At 36.7% G+C, this 21766-nt stretch overlaps 1 protein-coding gene across 7 annotated transcripts in view; it reads left to right on the top strand.

Moving 5' to 3' along the window:
• The window catches only part of LOC123526728 (calmodulin-binding transcription activator 1-like), an 80896-nt gene that overhangs the window by 30931 nt on the left and 28199 nt on the right, over window positions 1-21766 (top strand). For all 7 annotated transcript variants that reach the window (XM_053523142.1, XM_053523141.1, XM_053523140.1 and 4 more), the window contains exons 3-9: window positions 922-1019; window positions 2157-2360; window positions 6385-6456; window positions 12945-13083; window positions 14694-14725; window positions 15150-16526; window positions 17753-17879. In XM_053523142.1, the coding sequence (XP_053379117.1) occupies window positions 922-1019; window positions 2157-2360; window positions 6385-6456; window positions 12945-13083; window positions 14694-14725; window positions 15150-16526; window positions 17753-17879 (2049 nt within the window). The remainder of the gene's footprint in view (window positions 1-921; window positions 1020-2156; window positions 2361-6384; window positions 6457-12944; window positions 13084-14693; window positions 14726-15149; window positions 16527-17752; window positions 17880-21766) is intronic.

Raw genomic sequence — 21766 nt, 5'->3', positions numbered from 1 at the left:
CTCAGTCCTAATGAAGCATATATCATCACTCCTTGACATCACTAATTGTTTACTACTATTCCACTCCTGATAAAGCATATATCATTACTAATTATGTCTCCCACACCACTGTGGTGGGAGACATATTGATTTACTCCTGTCTGTTTCAGTCAGTCAGTCTGTCACAAATCTTCTCTGCACTCTTAAGTCAAACAATTCTGATCTGATCTTCACCAAACTTGAACAAAATGTGTTTGTCAATAAGTCCTCAGCCAAGAGCGATAACTAGCCAAATCGGCCCGGGCACTTTGGAATTATTGCCCTTGAAGTACTGAAAATACTGATGCCAGTGATACAGGTCTTGGTGCATGTTTCTGTCACAAATCTTGTCCGCACACTCAGTCGAACAGTTCTCATCCGATGTTCACCAAACTTCAACAAAATGTGTTTGCCAATAAGTCCTCGGCCAAGTTCAATAACTAGCCAAATCGGCCCAGGCTTTTCGGAATTATGGCCCTTGAATTACCAACAGGCCGCTTACTCCAAAACTTACAATAGGTCACTTACTCCAAAACTTACTCCAAAACTATCAAAAGGTATATTTTCTGTGAGTAAACAGTATATAAAGACAGACTAATATTATTCAGATGATTAGGCAGTTGTGGGAGACAGGCGCTTTTCTCAAAAGCAGCTCTAGTTGTTGACTATTATCCCAGTCCTGATTAAGCATATATTATCACACCATGACATCACTAATTATTGAACACTGTCTCAGACCTTATGAAGGATATATCATCACCTCGGTTAATTGATTCTTTGTCTTTGCAGTTTACCACTTTCTGCATTGTGATAAATTATGACTATGTGCTCTTGACTTGTACCAGTTAAAAAGAGTATGAGGTTTTGATATGTTGGAAATAATTTGATTTGTTTGTGTTTCAGAATACATTCCAAGTAACATACAGTTACCAAAGCAACTGGAGTCGGTGAAGGCTGCACAAGTACTTCCTAGGGCAAGACATCGCTGGAACACAAATGAGGTCAGTATTTTTATTCTCTGTTCAGAGGTATTAGGATAGCTTTGTTTTGGGTCAGTATCACATGGATAGCTTAGGATTTTAAAAGTGCAGGCACTTCTGTAGCACCACCAGTCTCCAAACCAGTTAGATAGAAGTAAAGGCATTTTAGTGGAACTGCAACTCTGGCAGAACCAACAGTATGGAAATCAGCTAAAGAAGAGCAGGCTTTTTGGTGGAACTTCCACTCTAGAAACCAGCTATAGAAGAGAGGGCATTTTGGTAGTACCTCCACCCTTGAAACCAGCTTGATAACTTCCTAAAAATGTTGCCTTCATGGCTGAGTCATTAAAATTGCTGACTATGAAGCACTTGTCCCTGACACTTCGGGTTCATTACCTCTTTTTTCAGGTGTAGAATTCTTTCAGGTGAGAACGGCATTCACAACTGGCTTATGGAAGGTCTGTTGTTCTGACCAGGTGCCTGTCCGACAAAATGGCAGTGTTGATGATGGAGGGGTTTTCGAGTTTGCCTCTGCAAATAAAATCTAGAAAGCTACGGTGTATTCTGAGCATTGTGCTTGGAAAGCCTAAGAAAATTAACAGCTTGGTCATAATTATGGAAAAAAGGACTCCGTATTTTGATCTGCAGAAATTTGACCATGGGCATCTCTTAGAAAATCATAAAATTACTAATTACAAAATGTATAGTAATACTGATGTTTATTTGGTAGAATTTTTCCTTGAATGCATTGGGTTTAGCAACGTTTTTTAACAGTAGTTCAGTTATGTAATGGCAAGCATTTAACCAAACCAGTGTTCCTTGATTTTGTACCAGTACTAGCCTGTCCTCCTCAAGTAACTGCAGCTTCTTCACATTAATCAGAGGTGGAGGAAAATTATTTTAGGCAGAATGTCTTTTATCAACCCATCACTGAGAATATTATGCCTTACTCGGGGAACAAATTGACAGACCCAAGATCCATAGATTTGCGCTGTCTTTATTGGGCTAAGCGGGTGGACTGTTCTTGAATGTAAAGATCCCAGACTGTTGAGAATGATTTTTTCGACTTTTTTTGGTTTCTTTTAACTTTAGTTACTTGATGATGTTTTGCAGTGTCCCTAGCCCCAGTGGTAACATATTAATTGTTTCATCTTTCAGGAAATCGCTAGTATTTTGTTGGCGTTTTCCCGTCATTCCAACTGGCAGAATCATGAGGTGAAACAGCGGCCACCGAGTGGTTGTATGTTCCTTTTTAACAGGAACAGTGTGCGGTACAGGAAAGATGGCTATTGTTGGAAGAAACGGAAAGATGGCAAAACTATACGAGAAGATCACATGAAACTCAAAGTTCAGGGCTTAGAAGTAAGGAAATTATATAAGAGAGGATTAGAATCTTGTATGAAAAATCCCTATTCCTATATGTTCCTGATTTTCATCTTAAGTATTCAAATTGAGCCGTGCCATGAGAAAACCAACATGATAGTGCATTTGCGACCAGCATGGATCCAGACCAGTCTGCGCATCTGCAGGCTGGTCTGGATCCATGCTGGTCGCTAAAGGTTTCTCTAATTGCAATAGGCTTTGAAAGCGAACAGCATGGATCCTGACCAGACTGCACTATGTTGGTTTTCTCATGGCACAGCTCAGTTATTGATAGTTCAGTTATTTCAAAGATGTAGGCTTTTCCAGTCTTTACAAAATTATTTGAAGAAAGATATATTGTTAATATCACAGCTGACCTAAGCATAGGACTCATCTGAACAAATGTTTGTAAAGGGGGACACATTGGAATACATTGTAGCTATTACTTCTAACCATGGAATGGGTGTTTAAAAAGAGGTCATGTATTTCTTGCTAAGCTTTTAACTGAACAAAAATGTGCAATTCTACATTTTTCACATACAGAAATGAGCTAAAACGTACAAGAGGTTTCCCAAGTATGTTCTTGCAGGAAAAAATATCCATAGTGAAAGTTACTTCTTAAATCACTAAATGGAATCCCAGCCATCAGAATTCAGCTATTTTTATCTGTGTTATAAGCTTACATATAACCGTAAAACTGTAATGTAATAATTTTTACCCAGTGAAGCCACACTGGACTTTTTTTGTGTGTATTAGCTCTTGCTTTAGAACAGATTCTTTTTACAATTGAGTCAAACACCTGTTTGGTACTGATGTCATAAAAACTGTCACCATTACCTGGTGCAGTGAATATGTATATCTTAATGGTACAAGAAAACAACAACAGGTTTTTGCCCCCAAAAGGGACAGGAAACAGACTGGATCAATGATGAGCACCATGGCGAGTGATGTTTTGGAGTCTGATGGGTGAACCATGAAAACAGAAAACTATAAAAGTAAAAGTTTTCAGATGGGTATGGTCCAAGAATTCTCATGGCTTTGCTGAAGAAAAGATTTTGTATTTAATCATCTGTGGTTATTGTACCCTAAGTTTTCTTAGGTAAGAGGAGTGTGTCCATCATGCGTCATCAACAGTTTTGCTGTTAACACTAGAAGTCACAAATTGGTCCAATCTTAATGAAACTTGGTGAGAATGTTACCATCAATAAAATCTCAGACAAGTTCATTACTGGGTCATCTGGGGTCAAAACCTAATACTCAAGGTCATTTAATAGGAAAACCTTGTACATTGTAGAGGTCACATTTCCCACCAAATCAAATCTCTATGAAATTTAGGTCAATTATAAAACTGGATTATCTGAGGTCCTAAACTAGGTCACTAGGTCAAATCATGGAAAAACGTTGTTTACACTTTAGATGCCACATTTTCTACTTGATCTTCATGATACATGGCCAGAATGTTTGCCTGTTTAGAATCTTGGATAAGTTTATAAATTGGTCATGTAGGTGAAATACTAATCAGGTCATTGGAAAAGCTTGGTTAGTGAGCTGCCTGATTTACATAAAACATGGTAATACTGTTTGTCTCTATGAAATCTACTTTAAGCAATACCTTCAGTGACCCTATACCAAGTTTATTCAAATTATTCCAGTTTGTCGAAAACAAGGCCACCAGATGTTGTAGTCACTTTTTCATACATGTATACAGTATACATATAGTGGTTACTTTAGGAAGTTTTCTTGTCGGAAAGCAATGGCTCAATGGCTCAATTTCAAAATAATTTCACATTATATTTTTCATGTGTGACCCTTTACCAAAATCAGGTGAGCAATTTAGGGCCATCATGGTGCTCATGTTTACATTTGCTCACTGTTTTTAACAAAACAACAACAACAGAACCCACCTTCATTATTGATTTGTGAGTTTTATTCTTAAGAAAGAGTATATTAATTTTGAATATTTATTAACACTACTGCATGCTCATCCCATTAAAAGGGTCATGAAATTGGCCTTAATTTTTTCAAACGTTTTTAACAGAGTTTTAACAGGTCACCATTAAAATTCACCCATTAGTTCTTACTATTTAATGGGATTTTCATGACCATAGTTTTAATGCCATACATTAAAAAGCCATGAAATATGTATATTAAAACACTGGTAAAATATACCTTGTTAAAATGACTTTGATGGCCATGAAAAGCTGCTTAAAATAAACCATTAAAATAAGTTAACAGGCTCCTTAAAACTCCGTGAAAATTTTTAATTGGCATGAAATTAATGTGCCATTAAAAAAATACCCCTTAATTCCCCATTAATTAGTAAGAACTAATGGGGCCATTAATTCTTTTAATACTCTGTTAATGCCCGTTAATTATTAAAAAATTGATCAATGGTCTCATTAAATATGCCAGATTCAATTTTAATGGTATATCAAATTAAGGGTCATGAAAATTTGCCATAAGAATTAGACATCTTAAGATAATCAACTTCATATTTATTTTTGCCGTATTGATTTAAACTACGTATTACTACACGTGTAATAGTATCTATACATATGTACTGTTTTGTAAAATGCTAGAAGAATATTTGTTTCTTCTTTTTTTCTCATTATTTTGTAATGTAAACACATGTAACAGCCTCGTACATATTGTATCCTTATTCTGTCATATGTTCATATGAAATGAGAAAATAAATGGATTTTGTATTGTATTGTTTTGTACTGAGAAAGGTTTACAGGTACCTGTGACCATATGGGTAGTTTTTAACTATTCAACATTATAATATTGACCAACATTCTGACCAAGTTTTTATTGGTACAGACATTAGGCATCAGGTGTATTCAAAATGCAACTGTTGATGACAATGTCAGCGCACAATGGACAATCACAACTTAGCTCTAATTCAGTACTTTGTGCTCAGGTGCATGCACTTAAACAGCTAAGAGCAAATGTTTGAGGGATTGCATCACAAGTTCCTCCCTCCCAAATCAAGCGTACCACACTCTTTGATTCATCGGAATGAAGAAGCGATTGATCTGCCCATGTCCCAAATGAATTTAAGTCAGACTGTAAGTCTTCACAATCATGTGTACTGTTCACTTCTCTATAAACCTTAGTTTCTACTCAAGGATTGGAAAATTAATTTGAAAATCTAAACTGGTCTGAGCACATTTTATAATGTAAATTCCTTACCCCACCCTTTTTCTTATACTAATGCCTATTATTTGGACAGGAAAAACAAAAAACAGAAAAGTGGCATGCATCAATACATATTTACCTTTACCAAAATAATGTAGATTGATGTTATCAAATAAATTAATATGTTTTCATCCGACTTTCATTGAAATAAATCCGATTTTTTGTAGGAACACAATTTGGCAAACATTTGAAAAACAATGGCGTAACTGCATCAAGGGGAAATAACGTTAATGCAACTAAATATAACATCATGATATATTATAGATAATGTGTGCATAGTATGTATTTATTTGATTGAAGTCCATTTTAGAACAAGATGGGACTGGAATTATAAGCATTCAATGGGAGTGCAAGCCAAAAACCAATCAAAAAGAAAATATACGAATCACATTTTACAGAATGAAGGATTTAATGGGCATCACATTGCTGTTAAGGGCCATTAAGTTTACTCTTAAATAAAATCGTACAGAACCTAAACATTTAATGGGCATTAAATCAATTTTAAGGGCCATGAATATTCCTGTTAAATTCAAAATATACAGAATTTCACTATTTTTTCAAAGCCATTAACTTTTTTAGCTACCAAACTTAATTTTTAATGGCATGATTCATGGTAAAAAATGGGTGTTTTAATGGTATTTTAACATGTAACCCATTAATATTGTGAAACCTGTTAAATAAAGTGATGCAAGAATTAATGGGGTTAATTAACGGCTTTTCCTATTTTAATGGGTATTTTACAGGGTTTTAAACCATGTTTAATGGTATGTGCATCCAGTAGTGTAACTACATAAATCCAATGCATTTATTTGTTTTATTGTTTCAGTGCATTTATGGATCATATGTTCATTCAGCTATACTCCCCACATTTCACAGGCGCTGCTACTGGTTACTTCAGGTACACATTTAACTTAATTTATATAACATTGCTGTATAGAAACCTATGTTATCAAGCTTGAGGGGTTTAGCACTGATCTTTAGATTTGAAGACAGAATGTCTGTGGTAAATGGTGACAGTCTTGTAAAAAAAAAGTATGTTTAAGCTTTCTGTTACCTGAGAGAGAACAGTCAGTGATTTTGGGCAAAAGATTGATAATGTGAAATCATAAAATCTTATGGGCATAAATTTTAGTGGTTTTCACAAAAAACAACAATTTAATGGAGACATGAATTCCTAGATTTCAGTTATACAGACACAATCTGCTTTTTGTTTAGGATTTAATTTGGTAGATTGATGCATTCATGAGATCCAAATAAATTAGTTCCCCGATGAATAATTGATGATTTCACTGTAGCTAAGACAAAAAAAAGATGGGTTTCATCAAAGTAAGCACACTCCTTTTAAAAAGCACACTGGACCACACTACTTTTAACCTTTAGCCTGCTGGCAGCAAGTGGTCCTGCCTTTGTGACCTGTGCAGACCAAGATCAGATCATGGTATGCACTGTTCACTATTCAGTCAGTAAATTTTCAGTGAACAACCCCTTTGAATAATAAATGGCACTGTACAAATTGAATGATAGATTAGTCCATTTTAGAAATTTAGCAGGCAAAAGGTTAAAATTCATTGCTTTCTAGTATTTTTTTTATGTTGATGCCAAAACGTTTGTGGTATGTGAGCCTAAATGTCTGTAAGTTTGCCATACAAACACATTGTAAATCCTCATGGGATTGGCGAAAGTGATCATATAAAGTATAATACTTCACCATAATCGTTTTATTTTGACATTGTGTTTGTTTATTGGAATAAATAATACATGTTTATGAGGAAAGTTGCCAGAAAATGCCAAAAATATTTTGAGGGAAGGTGTTATGCTGTCCAATAATTCTAACACAGAAATAAATAACAGGCTGATACAGCAGTCAGTCCAGTAGTACTGACACAGATATTCTGTTAAAGCTACTCGCCCACAATTTGGAGGAAATTTTTCATCATTGTTCATTTTCACCAAGCTTGGCATAGAATGTATATATGACACTGAAAAATGATGACGTTGGTGAAAATAAAAGTAAGATATTAGTAAAAATGCAAATAGAATGTCAAATATACAAAAGCATTGCAACAGTTTACTACCTTCTGCACAATATTTTTGGTTATTAAATAATTACAGTACAGTCGCGATCCTACGAAAAACCAAGGACAGTTTTATAGATAGACCAATGGTAATCTTTGCTCCCCCATAAGTTTTTTTAACGCAGATATATATGCAGGTATAGTCAAATAGTGAAGCAATAAGAGGCCCTGTTATATATGTAAATATAGGAATAGATCTAAAATTACCAAATGTGAAAACATTGGAGGTGAGGACTGTGGGTTCTTCACATTGGTTGAAATAAATTTTAAGGTCACAAGATTTTAATTTTTAGCTCGACTATTCAAAGAATAGTCTAGCTATTCTACTCATCCTGGCGTCGGCGTCGGCGTCACACCTTGGTTAAAGTTTTGCATGCAAGTACATACAGCTATCATTTAAAGGCATATAGCTTTGAAACTTATTTTTTCTTTTTCTAGATCAATTACCAACCTCACTGGGTCAAGTCCCATAACTCTGGCATGTATTTTGGGCAAATTATGCTCCCTTTTGGACTTAGAAAATCCTGGTTAAAGTTTTACATGCAAGTTACTATCTCCAAAACTAATGCAGATATTGAATTGCTACTTCACATGTGTCTTCGGGGTTATAAAACTAGCTGATAGCATCAAGTCCCATAACTCTGACCTGCATTTTGGCCAAATTATGCTCCCTTTTGGACTTAGAAAATCCTGGTTAAAGTTTTGCGTGAAGGTACATACAGCTATTACTTATAGGCATATATATTTGAAACTTATTTCTTCTTTTTCTAGATCAATTTGCAACCTCACTGGGTCAAGACCCATAACTCTGACATGTATTTTGGGCAAATTATGCCCCCTGAAAGACTTATAAAATTCTGGTTTAAGTTTTGCATGCAAGTTACTATCTGCAGAAGAAATGCAGATATTAAATTGAAACTTCACATGTGCCTTCAGGCTTATAAAACTAGTTGATTGGATCAAGTCCCATAACTCTGACATGATTTTGGTCAAATTATGTCCCCTTTTAAACATAAAACTTCAGGTTAAAGTTTTGCATGCAAGTTACTATCTCCAAAACTAATGCAGATACTGGATTGTAACTCTATAGATATTTTAACATCTAGGGTAACATTTTCCTGCTTCTGGGACAATAATTCAAATAGTCGAGCATTGGCTGTCTAACGGACAGCTCTTGTTTAAAATCATTATGTTATATTACCGTTACAGTGATTGGACTTTAATGATTTTTTAGCTCACCTGTCACAAAGTGACAAGGTGAGCTTTTGTGATCGTGCAGTGTCCGTCGTCCGTCGTCCGTCCGTGCGTACGTGCGTCCGTGCGTCCGTCCGTAAACTTTTGCTTGTGACCACTCTAGAGGTCACATTTTTCATGGGATCTTTATGAAAGTTGGTCAGAATGTTCATCTTGATGATATCTAGGTCAAGTTCGAAACTGGGTCACGTGCCTTCAAAAACTAGGTCAGTAGGTCTAAAAATAGAAAAACCTTGTGACCTCTCTAGAGGCCATATATTTTACAAGATCTTCATGAAAATTGGTCAGAATGTTCACCTTGATGATATCTAGGTCAAGTTCGAAACTGGGTCACGTGCCATCAAAAACTAGGTCAGTAGGTCTAAAAATAGAAAAAACCTTGTGACCTCTCTAGAGGCCATATATTGTAGAAGATCTTCATGAAAATTGGTCAGAATGTTCAACTTGATGATATCTAGGTCAAGTTCGAACCTGGGTCACGTGCCGTCAAAAACTAGGTCAGTAGGTCAAATAGTAGAAAAACCTTGTGACCTCTCTAAAGGCCGTATTTTTCATGGGATCTGTATGAAAGTTGATCTGAATGTTCATCTTGATGATATCTAGGTCAAGTTCGAAACTGGGTCACGTGCGGTCAAAAACTAGGTCAGTAGGTCTAAAAATAGAAAAACCTTGTGACCTCTCTAGAGGCCATATATTTCATGAGATCTTCATGAAAATTGGTCAGAATGTTCACCTTGATGATATCTAGGTCAAATTCGAAAGTGGGTCACGTGCTTCAAAAACTAGGTCAGTAGGTCAAATAATAGAAAAACATTGTGACCTCTCTACAGGCCATATTTTTCATGGGATCTGTATGAAAATTGGTCTGAATGTTCATCTTGATGATATCTAGGTCGAGTTCGAAAGTGGGTAACGTGCCTTCAAAAACTAGGTCAGTAGGTCAAATAATAGAAAAACCTTGTGACCTCTCTAAAGGCCATATTTTTCACGGGATCCGTATGAAATTGGTCTGAATGTTCATCTTGATGATATCTAGGTCAAGTTCGAAACAGGTTCATGTGCAGTCAAAAACTAGGTCAGTAGGTCTAAAAATAGAAAAACCTTGTGACCTCTCTAGAGGCCATACTTGTAAATGGATCTCCATAAAAATTGGTCAGAATGTTCACCTTGATGATATCTAGGTCATGTTTGAAACTGGGTCACGTGCCTTAAAAAACTAGGTCATAGGTCAAATAATAAAAAAACCTTGTGACCTCTCTAGAGGCCATACTTTTCATGGGATTTGTATGAAAGTTGGTCTGATTGTTCATCTTGATGATATCTAGGTCAAGTTTGAAACTGGGTCAACTGCGGTCAAAAACTAGGTCAGTAGATCTAAAATTATTAAAATCATTTGACCTCTCTAGAGGCCATATTTTTCGATGGATCTTCATGAAAATTGATCTGAATGTTCACCTTGATGATATCTAGGTCAGTTTCGAAACTGGGTCACGTGTGGTCAAAAACTAGGCCAGTAGGTATAAAAATAGAAAAACCTTGTGACCTCTCTAGAGGCCATATTTTTTATGAGATCTTCATGAAAATTAGTGAGAATGTTCACCTTGATGATATCTAGGTAAAGTTTAAAACAGGGTCACCTACTTTCGAAAACTAGGTCAATAGGTCAAATAATAGAAAAACCTTGTGACCTCTCTAGATACCATATTTTTCAATGGATCTTCATGAAAATTGGTCAGAATTTTTATCTTGATAATTTCTAGGTCAAGTTCAAAACTGGGTCACATGAGCTCAAAAACTAGGTCACTATGTCAAATAATAGAAAAAACGACGTCATACTCAAAACTGGGTCATGTGGGAAGAGGTGAGCGATTCAGGACCATCATGGTCCTCTTGTTTATTTTTATGCCCCCGAAGGGAGGCATATAGTTTTTGAACCGTCTGTCTGTCAGTCTGTCGGTCTGTCCGCAATTTTCGTGGCCGGTCCATATCTTTGTCATCTATGGATTGATTTTCAAATAACTTGGCATGAATGTGTACCACAGTAAGACGACGTGCAGTGCGCAAGACCCAGGTCCGTAGCTCAAAGGTCAAGGTCACACTTAGTCGTTAAAGGATAGTGCAGTGATGGGCGTGTCCAGTCCATATCTTTGTCATCGATGGATGGATTTTCAAATAACCTGGCATGAATGTGTACCACAGTAAGACGACATGCAGTGCGCAAGACCCAGGTCCGTAGCTCAAAGGTCAAGGTCACACTTAGACGTTAAAGGATAGTGCATTGATTGGCGTGTCCGGTCCATATCTTTGTCATCGATGGATGGATTTTCAAATAACTTGGCATGAATGTGTACCACAGTAAGACGACGTGTCACATGCAAGACCCAGGTCCGTAGCTCAAAGGTCAAGGTCACACTTAGACGTTAAAGATCATTTTTCATGATAGTACATTGATGGGCATGTCCGGTCCATATCTTTGTCATTCATGCATGGATTTTAAAATAACTATGCCTGAATGTGTGACACAGTAAGACGATGTGTCATGTGCAAGACCCAGCTCCGTAGGTCAAAGGTCCTAAACTCTAACATCGGCCATAACTATTCATTCAAAGTGCCATCGGGGGCATGTGTCATCCTACGGAGACAGCTCTTGTTTTTGCAAGTATTGAAGAAAAATATAAATGTAAAATCATTTTCACTGATATGCCCTTTTTCCTTATTATCATAGTGGCAGATATTGTTTGTCAATAAAACCAAATTGTCAAATTCACTATGACTTTGTTTTTACAACAATACAATTTAACTTTTAATTTCAGTTAGTGCAGAGTTTTATGGGGGAAAGTTAAACAATGTATCGAATAGCCTAGCCTTGTAAAAGCAATTGATTGTATGTTATGATGCATTCTCTGCCATTAACAGAACCCTAAAAACTATTCATTTCTGAGAATTAATGGCATTGAAATGATGTACCGGTGTTGTTAAAATGATATTGGGGAAAATCTAGGAAAGTCATTTGGGAATGCATACAGAATAAACAAAGTATTTTTTGACATGTTTTATTACTGTTCAGAATATGGAATTGATATTTATGAAAATGCTTTGCAGATAGAATTGTAGAATTACTATGTTATAAATTTTTTATTAAGTGAAACATAAACTCGGGTTTCAGCGGTTGTGTAATTTGACCCAGAGAGACTTGAAAGTGTACTCTGGATAGGATATAAATATAATAATTAGCTTATCCAGAGCACTTTTCTGCTCAGGGTAAGCTATTGTGATCACTTGCCTACTATTTTATATTTGTTGTATGTTCATGAAGACATTGAAACTTGGTATAGGTCTGACATGTCTCACATTGTCCTCTTGTTAAGTTGTTCAAACAGTTTGGCTCAGCCTAAAAATTAGTGGAATTGTTTATTACAGATCCAGACATCATACTTGTGCATTACCTAAATGTTTAGTATCCAAACAACATAACTCTTGTTTATTACAGAATCCAGACATTGTACTTGTGCATTACCTTAATGTTTAGTATCCAAACAACATAACTCTTGTTTATTACAGAATCCAGACATCGTACTTGTGCATTACCTAAATGTTTAGTATCCAAACAAAATAACTCTTGTTTATTGTAGAATCCAGACATCGTACTTGTGCATTACCTAAATGTTTAGTATCCAAACAACATAACTCTTGTTTATTAAGAATCCAGACATTGTACTTGTGCATTACCTCAATGCTCCATATCAAAACAACATAACTCGTGTTTATTACAGAATCCAGACATCGTACTTGTGCATTACCTTAATGTTAAGCATCCAAACAACATAACTCTTGTTTATTACAGAATCCAGACATCGTACTTGTGCATTACCTTAATGTTAAGCATCCAAACAACATAACTCTTGTTTATTACAGAATCCAGACATCGTACTTGTGCATTACCTTAATGTTAAGCATCCAAACAACATAACTCTTGTTTATTACAGAATCCAGACATTGTACTTGTGCATTACCTCAATGTTCCATATCAAAACAACATAACTCGTGTTTATTACAGAATCCAGACATCGTACTTGTACATTACCTCAATGTTCCGTATCCAAACAACACCAAGCTGAGCATTCCTGTCATGAACTTTGCCATGGAGAAAAAAGAATGGACCAAGGAGGAGCTTGTTGAGCAGCTCAAACCCATGTGTAAGTTTTACCCTTACCCTGCTAAATTTTATAATGAACTTGTCCATATTTCAATTTGGACAGTACCAATAACTGTTAAAAGGGGTGCTTACCAAAAAGATAGTGACTGAACAGCGAACAGTGCAGACCATGATCAGACTGCACATCCGGCTGATCTTGGCCTGCACTGGTCGCAAAGGCAGAGTCACTTGCTGCCATCAGGCTAAAGGTTAATATGTTTCTCACCCAGACTAGAGTTATGGCACTTGACTTATTCAAAATTGTACTAAGAGGACCTGAAAGTTTGTGTTGCATGTATCTCAAAAAAAAAAAAAATAGCATTGTAATAATTGATAAGTTTAACTTAGTCTTGCTGTCTCAACAAGTAACATGTATGACCTTACAGTGAGTGGGGGCACCAGTGTCATATGGATACAGATCTTTTTTAAAGTCATAAATACCCATTTTTAAACTAATGTGTCTGAAAATTTGAACATGTTTGCAACGGGGATTTTGTCTGCATTAATAAAATCGAGCAGTGAATTTATGGATGTAAATAGTGAATGTAGGGATAACGCATGTTTTTTTCATGTTATAACATCTGCAGAATCCCGAGGAATTGGTTGGTACCCAAGCCCGTTAGGGCTATTCTAGCATAAAATGCATAAAAACCAGGTAAATGAATATATTATCCCTCAATGTCATTAAATTTCCATGAAAGGCGTGGTAAAGTCTACATTGTTTTTTCACATTGACGTCATTTCCTTTCGAATTATCCGTTTTGGGGCCATAATACGTTTACGCTTTGCCACAGAATGCGCATATATAAAAAGGTGTTATAACAGCACGTGAGCGCGACAATCTCTCTGTTAATACACGTTTTCTGTCCTGTTAAAACACGAAAAGTGACAATAACAGCAGTTTTATGCTAGAATATCTTTTTTCTACCACGCTGAGTTATTGACTGTTCTAGATTATGGAGCCGAAACAGTTATTCTCAAGATTTTTGAAAAAAAAAAGATTTTTAGTAGAATTGCATTTTGTTTTGAGATATACAGTTGAAACTCAGTATTTCAGATTCAAGGGATCGAGCATTTTACTTTGAGATAACTGAAATTCAGCTTAAAATGATATTTTGTGCACGTGTTTTTTGGATGGGACTTAATAATGTCTTGGAGATAGCGGAAATTTTGAGATAAGGGAAAAGTTTAACTGGACTTTGATTTATCGGATTTTGAAAAGAATCCCATCCTTCTAAAGGTAGTGGACCAGTTCTGTGTGGTAACATATTCTTGTAAGGCAGTTGACATTCTCCAGATTTGAAGTAGCTAAACAGGCACATGACTTTTCATTAACCGCACCCCCCCCCCCCCCCCCCACCAAGAAAATTCAGGAATCACATAAATAGTGAGTTAGTATATTGCAAGTTGTCATTATAGGTCTGTTATCTTGAGTACGAAAAGAGTTGTTAAAGGAGCAAAATTCTTGTGAGATTCTTCTGAAGTGTTGATCAACACCAGCCTTGTCCAAAGTCCATGAGGTTCTAACAGTTACAGATATATATATTTTTTTTTCCATTTCTTTTGTACTTTTTCATTATACAAAAACTATTTTTATTTGCATATTTTCAGTTTCAAACATCGATGGGGAGTCTTTGCCTGTGGTAAGTATATCTGATTTCTTGAATTCATTCATTTCTTATGCCTTTGCCCTGTTTTGAAACCACTGTTGATTGAGACCTTTCAAACTTGACTGTCAATAGAATAGATATCCCAATTTTCTTGAAGTATTTAAAATAAAAAGCATGAAAAACTTTGTCAGGAAAATTAAAATGTGTCTGTCAGGGGTTATAACTCATAATCAGAACAGAAAGAAAATCCCTGCCATATAGGAAAAAATTTAGGGTGTCTTTAGTAGAGATAATACTATATTGATAGTGATACCAGAAAATACAGACAATTTATGTTTGTAAGTTTCATTTGCTGACTTCATTTTGTGCTGCATATTCTTAACAAAATTAATGCACTATGAGCCTTTAAAGGTAATGCAAGCTGCAATTTTTTCATGATCTTACATTCCTCTTTCAGCTGGATGAGACAATAATGACCCTAGTTCAACGACTCATGGATAATCAGGACAGGTTTAAAGTTGAGTCTCCAATCTGTGGTCAGAGTTCTCAGCCGCATAGTTCACTGTCAGCCCCCGGCGGGTACAAGCCACTGCCTGTGCTGTCAGACAAACATGATCCTCGATTTCCATCAAGCAGCCTTCCTCATTCTGCTTCAGCCATCACGGGTCAAACTCACACCTTACAAAACACTTTGAATCTTGCTCAAGGTCCGCTTATTTTGAACATTGGAAATCTGGGCGGCAGTCCAATGATGTTAGTGACAAGTCAGAATGATGCATCTCAGTTATCGATTTTAACCAACACTTCAAACTCTGGGCAGCTACCAAATATAAACTCAAGGGAGGTAACTTCCCAAATAACAAGGGAAGTAACCTCACAAGTTAGAGATGTACCATCTCAGTTACTGTGTAGGTCGGCGTCTCTGTGTGAACCACATGATGCTATAAATGCAACAGTAATGGCGCGTTCACAGAGTCAAGACAGTTGTAATAACGGGAAATTTATGTCTTCGCAGAATTTAACAGACATTTCTTTTACCCAACAGCAGAGCCAAAGTAGTGTCTCTAATAACTTTCATAATGTGCAGACTGCAGAAGGTACATCGAACATACAAGGGATGGATGTAAAACATGCGGAAGCAAAAGCTGACACAAATCCTGCTGAAAATGCTTTTGTACAGACAAATGTTCAAAACCCCAATGCAAATACTTTCAATGCATTATTTTCATCGAATAATTCAAATGGCAATTCTATGGTTAGCTCATTACTAGATGAACTAGGTGGTACTGATTTTATGACTGCAGACAAGTATTCACCGATGGAAGAAACTAAGAAAGGGTTTGACCACTTAGGGGACAGTTTCGAGAGTTTGCAAGGTACTTTCAATACTTTACAAGGCTCGGAGCTGACCCTGGATCAGTTAGATTTAATAGACATGCCAGAGTTAGAAAGAATGTGTAGTGACCTGACTAACACTGGGGACATTTCTGAATTATCTAATACCATTGAAATGAGTACAAACCAGTGCCAAAAAACTGAAAACCCTACAAACCAAAAGTCGGAAAATATTCAAACAAACTTTTCAAACTTATCGGGACTGAATGCAAGTAGTTTCTCACGAAATAGTAGTGAACAGAGGGAGAGTATAGGCACAGTGAGTAGTGATGCTGATCCAAGCTGTGTAACCTGTGGAACTTCAAGGTCACAAGGTCAAGGTCAGGATTCAATGGTGCCACCTATAAGAGGCAGGGGAGATAATTTAATGCATACAACAAAGACACCTTGTACAATAGCAACAATAACAGATTTTTCTCCTGATTGGGCTTACACAGAGGTTGGTATCCTACTGTGTTTAATGAGATTTATTTTTATGCCCACAGCATCTACTGTTGCGGGCGGCATATAGTGATTGTCCTGTCCATCCGTCCGTTTGTTCGTCCGTACGAGGTTAACCAAATTGGACCGTTTTGTCTAGCATCAATACCCCTTACTAGAATGACTTGATACTAATGCAGATGTATCCTGTGAACATTCCTCATCTTCAGACATCATCTGACCTCAGTTTGACCTTGACCTTGACATCATTTTGGACTTGGGTTGCTTTATATGTGCCATCTCTTGGTTAAACAAATGGGACCGTTTTGTCTAGCATCAATACCCATTACAAGAATGAATTGATACGAATACAGATGTAAACTGTGACCATTCCTCATCTTCAAACATCACCTAACCTCAGTTTGACCTTGACCTTGACCTAGTTTTGGGCTTAGGTGCAATATCTATCGACAAGGATGCCACTAGGGGCATCAAGCGTTTATTGAACGCAGCTTCTTGTTTAGTCTGTTTTTAGTTCACACAAACAGTATAATCATCCTAAGCATTAGGCTAGATGGGCAAATCACTTGATGTTAGACTGGAGACAGTATGTGTCGAAAGTTTTTTTTGTTCTCCACCTCTGATTTATGTGGTGAAGTTGTCAGTTTGTGGCAAAAATATAATGAGTCTGTCATATATAGCTGGAATACTAAATAGCATTATACCCAACAGTATAAACAGAGAAACAGTACTGTAGTACAACTTCACCAGCTCTGATACAAGTCTCTGTCATTTAGGATTTTGTTATGTTTAAAAATGTTACAACTTTAGAGTAGAAAGAAAAGAAACTTTTAGACACTAGTGAGGCAGAAGTATCTTCAGTGCAATATATATGACCATTTTTGGTATTTCCATAAGCACTGATCATATACTCATGTGTTCATACAAAACTTTCTTGATAGCATTATCAGATGTTGTAAAGTGCTACAAAAAATAGTTCCTTGGTATTAGAGTACTTTTCAGCCAATTTTGTTTAAGATTTATTTCATGATATACCTGTTCACACAGATCACCTTTTCGTTTCCGAGGGATGGTCTGTATAGACAGTGTGACTGTATATTTAACATTTTGTCCATTTCTTATCGTACTACCCGTTCAGTAACTGTTTAATTTAAATCAACGAGACTGTTCATAATTTTGCAACTAAATACGATCAACTAAACTGTTGGTTTGTTTCATTGACAGGGGCAGACAAAGGTGTTGGTGACGGGACCATGGCACTCTAACATGGGAAATTATACAGTATTACTAGATGGGAAAATTATCGCCACCACACTTGTTCAACCTGGCGTTCTGAGATGTTTTGTTCCAAGTAAGTTTTAGAAGCAGAATTAAAACAAAATTAATGTAAGAAGTTAAAATTAAGAAGTGTGGTGTACTGGCTCTAGTCAAAAATCTTTTCTTGCATTGGGAGAGCTACTTTATTATATAGTAACAACTTGCGGCCGAAACCATATTGTTTATGATATATATTGAAAATAGATAGATCTGTGTTGAATTTAAGATAGCTTCTTGTGTACTTCTTCTGAATTTTGTTGTGCATATCTCAAAAAATATTCTACTTAGAGTCATTAAACTTCACAGAATTATTATTCAGCATGTGAAGATGTGCACCTGGGATTTTGTTAGCTCACCTGTCACAAAGTGACAAGGTGAGCTTTTGTGATCACGCGGTGTCCGTCGTCCGTCCATCCGTGCGTGCGTGCGTCCATCCGTAAACTTTTGCTTGTGACCACTCTAGAGGTCACATTTTTCATGGGATCTTTATGAAAGTTGGTCAGAATGTTCATCTTGATGATATCTAGGTCAAGTTCGAAACTGGGTCACGTGCCTTCAAAAACTAGGTCAGTAGGTCAAATAATAGAAAAACCTTGTGATCTCTCTAGAGGCCATATTTTTCATGGGATCTATATGAAAGTTGGTCTGAATGTTCATCTTGATGATATCTAGGTCAAGTTTGAAACTGGGTCATGTGCGGTAAAAAACTAGGTCAGTAGGTCTAAAAATAGTAAAACCTTGTGACCTCTCTAGAGGCCATATATTTCATGAGATCTTCATGAAAATTGGTCAGAATGTTCACCTTGATGATATCTAGGTCAAGTTCGAAAGTGGGTCATGTGCGGTCAAAATCTAGGTCAGTAGGTCAAATAATAGAAAAACCTTGTGACCTCTCTAGAGGCCATATTTTTCATGGGATCTGTATGAAAATTGGTCTGAATGTTCATCTTGATGATATCTAGGTCAAATTTGAAAGTGGGTCACATGCCATCAAAAACTAAGTCAATAGGTCAAATAATAGAAAAACCTTGTGACCTCTCTAAAGGCCATATTTTTCATGGGATCTGTATGAAAATTGGTCTGAATGTTCATCTTGATGATATCTAGGTCAAGTTCAAAACAGGGTCATGTGCGGTCAAAAACTAGGTCATTGGGTCTAAAAATAGAAAAACCTTGTGACCTCTCTAGAGACCATACTTGTGAATGGATCTCCATAAAAATTGGTCAGAATGTTCACCTTGATGATATCTAGGTCAAGTTTGAAACTGGGTCAGTAGGTTAAATAATAAAAAAACCTTGTGACCTCTCTAGAGGCCATACTTTTCATGGGATCTGTATGAAAGTTGGTCTGAATGTTCATCTTGATGATATCTAGGTCAGGTTTGAAACTGGGTCATGTGCGGTCAAAAACTAGGTCAGTAGGTCTAAAATTATTAAAATCTTTTGACCTCTCTAGAGACCATATTTTTCAATGGATCTTCATGAAAATTGGTCAGAATTTTTATCTTGATGATATCTAGGTCAAGTTCAAAACTGGGTCACATGAGCTCAAAAACTAGGTCACTATGTCAAATAATAGAAAAAAACGACGTCATACTCAAAACTGGGTCATGTGGAAAGAGGTGAGCGATTCAGGACCATCATGGTCCTCTTGTTAAGATTACTTATGGTTGCTATTCTTCTGTGACAAGACCGTATGGTGGGGGTATGAGTCACTCCTGTGACAGTTCTAGTTCGAAACTGGGTTACGTGCGGTCAAAAACTAGGTCAGTAGGTGAGATAATAGAAAAACCTTGTGACCTCTGTAGAGGCCATATTTTTCATGGGATCTGCATGAAAGTTGGTCTGAATGTTCATCTTGATGATATCTAGATCAAGTTTGAAACTGGGTCATGTGCGGTAAAAAACTAGGTCAGTAGGTCTAAAATTATTAAAATCTTTTGACCTCCCTAGAGGCCATATTTTTCAATGGATCTTCATGAAAATTGATCTGAATGTTCACCTTGATGATATCTATGTCAGTTTTGAAACTGGGTCACGTGCGGTCAAAAACTAGGCCAGTAGGTATAAAAATAGAAAAACCTTGTGACCTCTCTAGAGGCCATATTTTTCACGAGATCTTCATGAAAATTAGTGAGAATGTTCACCTTGATGATATCTAGGTAAAGTTTAAAACAGGGTCACGTACCTTCGAAAACTAGGTCAATAGGTCAAATAATAGAAAAACCTTGTGACCTCTCTAGAGACCATATTTTTCAATGGATCTTCATGAAAATTGGTCAGAATTTTTATCTTGATAATATCTAGGTAAAGTTCAAAACTGGGTTACATGAGCTCAAAAACTAGGTCACTATGTCAAATAATAGAAAAAACGACGTCATACTCAAAACTGGGTCATGTGGGAAGAGGTGAGCGATTCAGGACCATCATGGTCCTCTTGTCTGAGATTTCACTCAGCCGGACCAGAGTCAAGGCTCTGGACTTAGTCATACGTATGCATAAAAGGGCATAAATGTTTGTGTCACACAAATCTTAAAACGTATTTGACCTGGGTCATGAAAAAATAATAGGAGTATCATTCAGCATGTGAAGTTGTGCATCTGGGGTTTGGTTTGGGACTTCTGTCTGTCAGACCTGAGTTGTGTCCCTTGATTTAGTCAGAAGTATACATAAAGGACATTTAGCTCAGAAGTTGGAGCGTCGGTCTACGGATCGCGGGGTCCCGAGTTTGATCCTCGGGCGGGGCGTGTGTTCTCCGTGACTATTTGATAAACGACATTGTGTCTGAAATCATTAGTCCTCCACCTCTGATTCATGTGGAGAAGTTGGCAGTTACTTGCCGAGAACAGGTTTTTACTGGTACAGAATCCAGGAACACTGGTTAGGTTAACTGCCCGCCGTTACATAACTGAAATACTGTTGAAAAACGGCATTAAACCCAAAACAAACAAACAAACAAACAAACATAAAGGACATATACGTTTGTGTCCCATGTATTTTAAAAAGTATTTGATGAAGAGTCATAAAACACCAGAGGATTGTTATATAGCATGTGAAGTTGTGCAACTGGTTTAGTATTGCTGTTAACCAGGCCAGAGTTATGGTCGTTGACTTGGTGAAAAATACTCATGATATGCTGAAAAGTTTTTGTTGATATTTAACCTAGAGTCTTGAAACCCTGTACACTGACAGAAAGCGTGGGCACCAGTGTCCTGTGGACACACATCTAGTTGGTACTTAACTAGCTACAAGTATCTGGGAAAAACTATGGCAGAGAAAAGAATAATTTTGTACTAGTAATATCCTTTCAACAGATTTTGTTTAGTTAAGATGAACTCAAATTATTAAAAGTGTTTTCCTTTTAAGCTCAACTTTTCGAAGAAAAAGTAGAGCTATTGCACTCGCCCCAGCGTCTGCGTCGGCGTCACCGTTGGTTAAAGTTTTTGATAAAGTCAGATATCTCTGTTACTATCAAAGCTTTTGACTTGAAACTTAAAATAGTTATTTACTATCAAAGTCTATACCAGGAGAAACAACTCCCATAACTCTGATTTGAATTTTGACAGAGTTATGCCCCTTTTTAACTTAGAATTTTTTGGTTAAAGTTATAAAGTTTTTTTTGGCAAAGCTCTAATTCAGAGTCAAGCACTGAGAAAAGTCTAGCGTGCTGTCATCAGACAGCTCTTGTATAGTTTTCTTGTCAGAAACAAAGTTGCAAATGTATTAGTGATAAACATTCTAGTTGTTTCTATAATCCATTCGTGTTATGTTATAAATGAGCTGCACCATGAGAAAACCAACATATTGCATATGCGACCAGCATGGATCCAGACTAGCCTGCGCATCTGTGCAGTCTGGTCAGGATCCATGCTGTTCGCTTTCAAAGCCCATTGCAATTAGAGAAACCATTAGCAAACAGCA

Source organism: Mercenaria mercenaria, chromosome 14, assembly GCF_021730395.1.
Source record: "Mercenaria mercenaria strain notata chromosome 14, MADL_Memer_1, whole genome shotgun sequence".
In the NCBI taxonomy this organism is placed as follows: Eukaryota; Metazoa; Mollusca; class Bivalvia; order Venerida; family Veneridae; genus Mercenaria; species Mercenaria mercenaria.
Note: the sequence above shows the minus strand (reverse complement) of the source record. Positions and strands in the feature narration are given on the sequence as shown.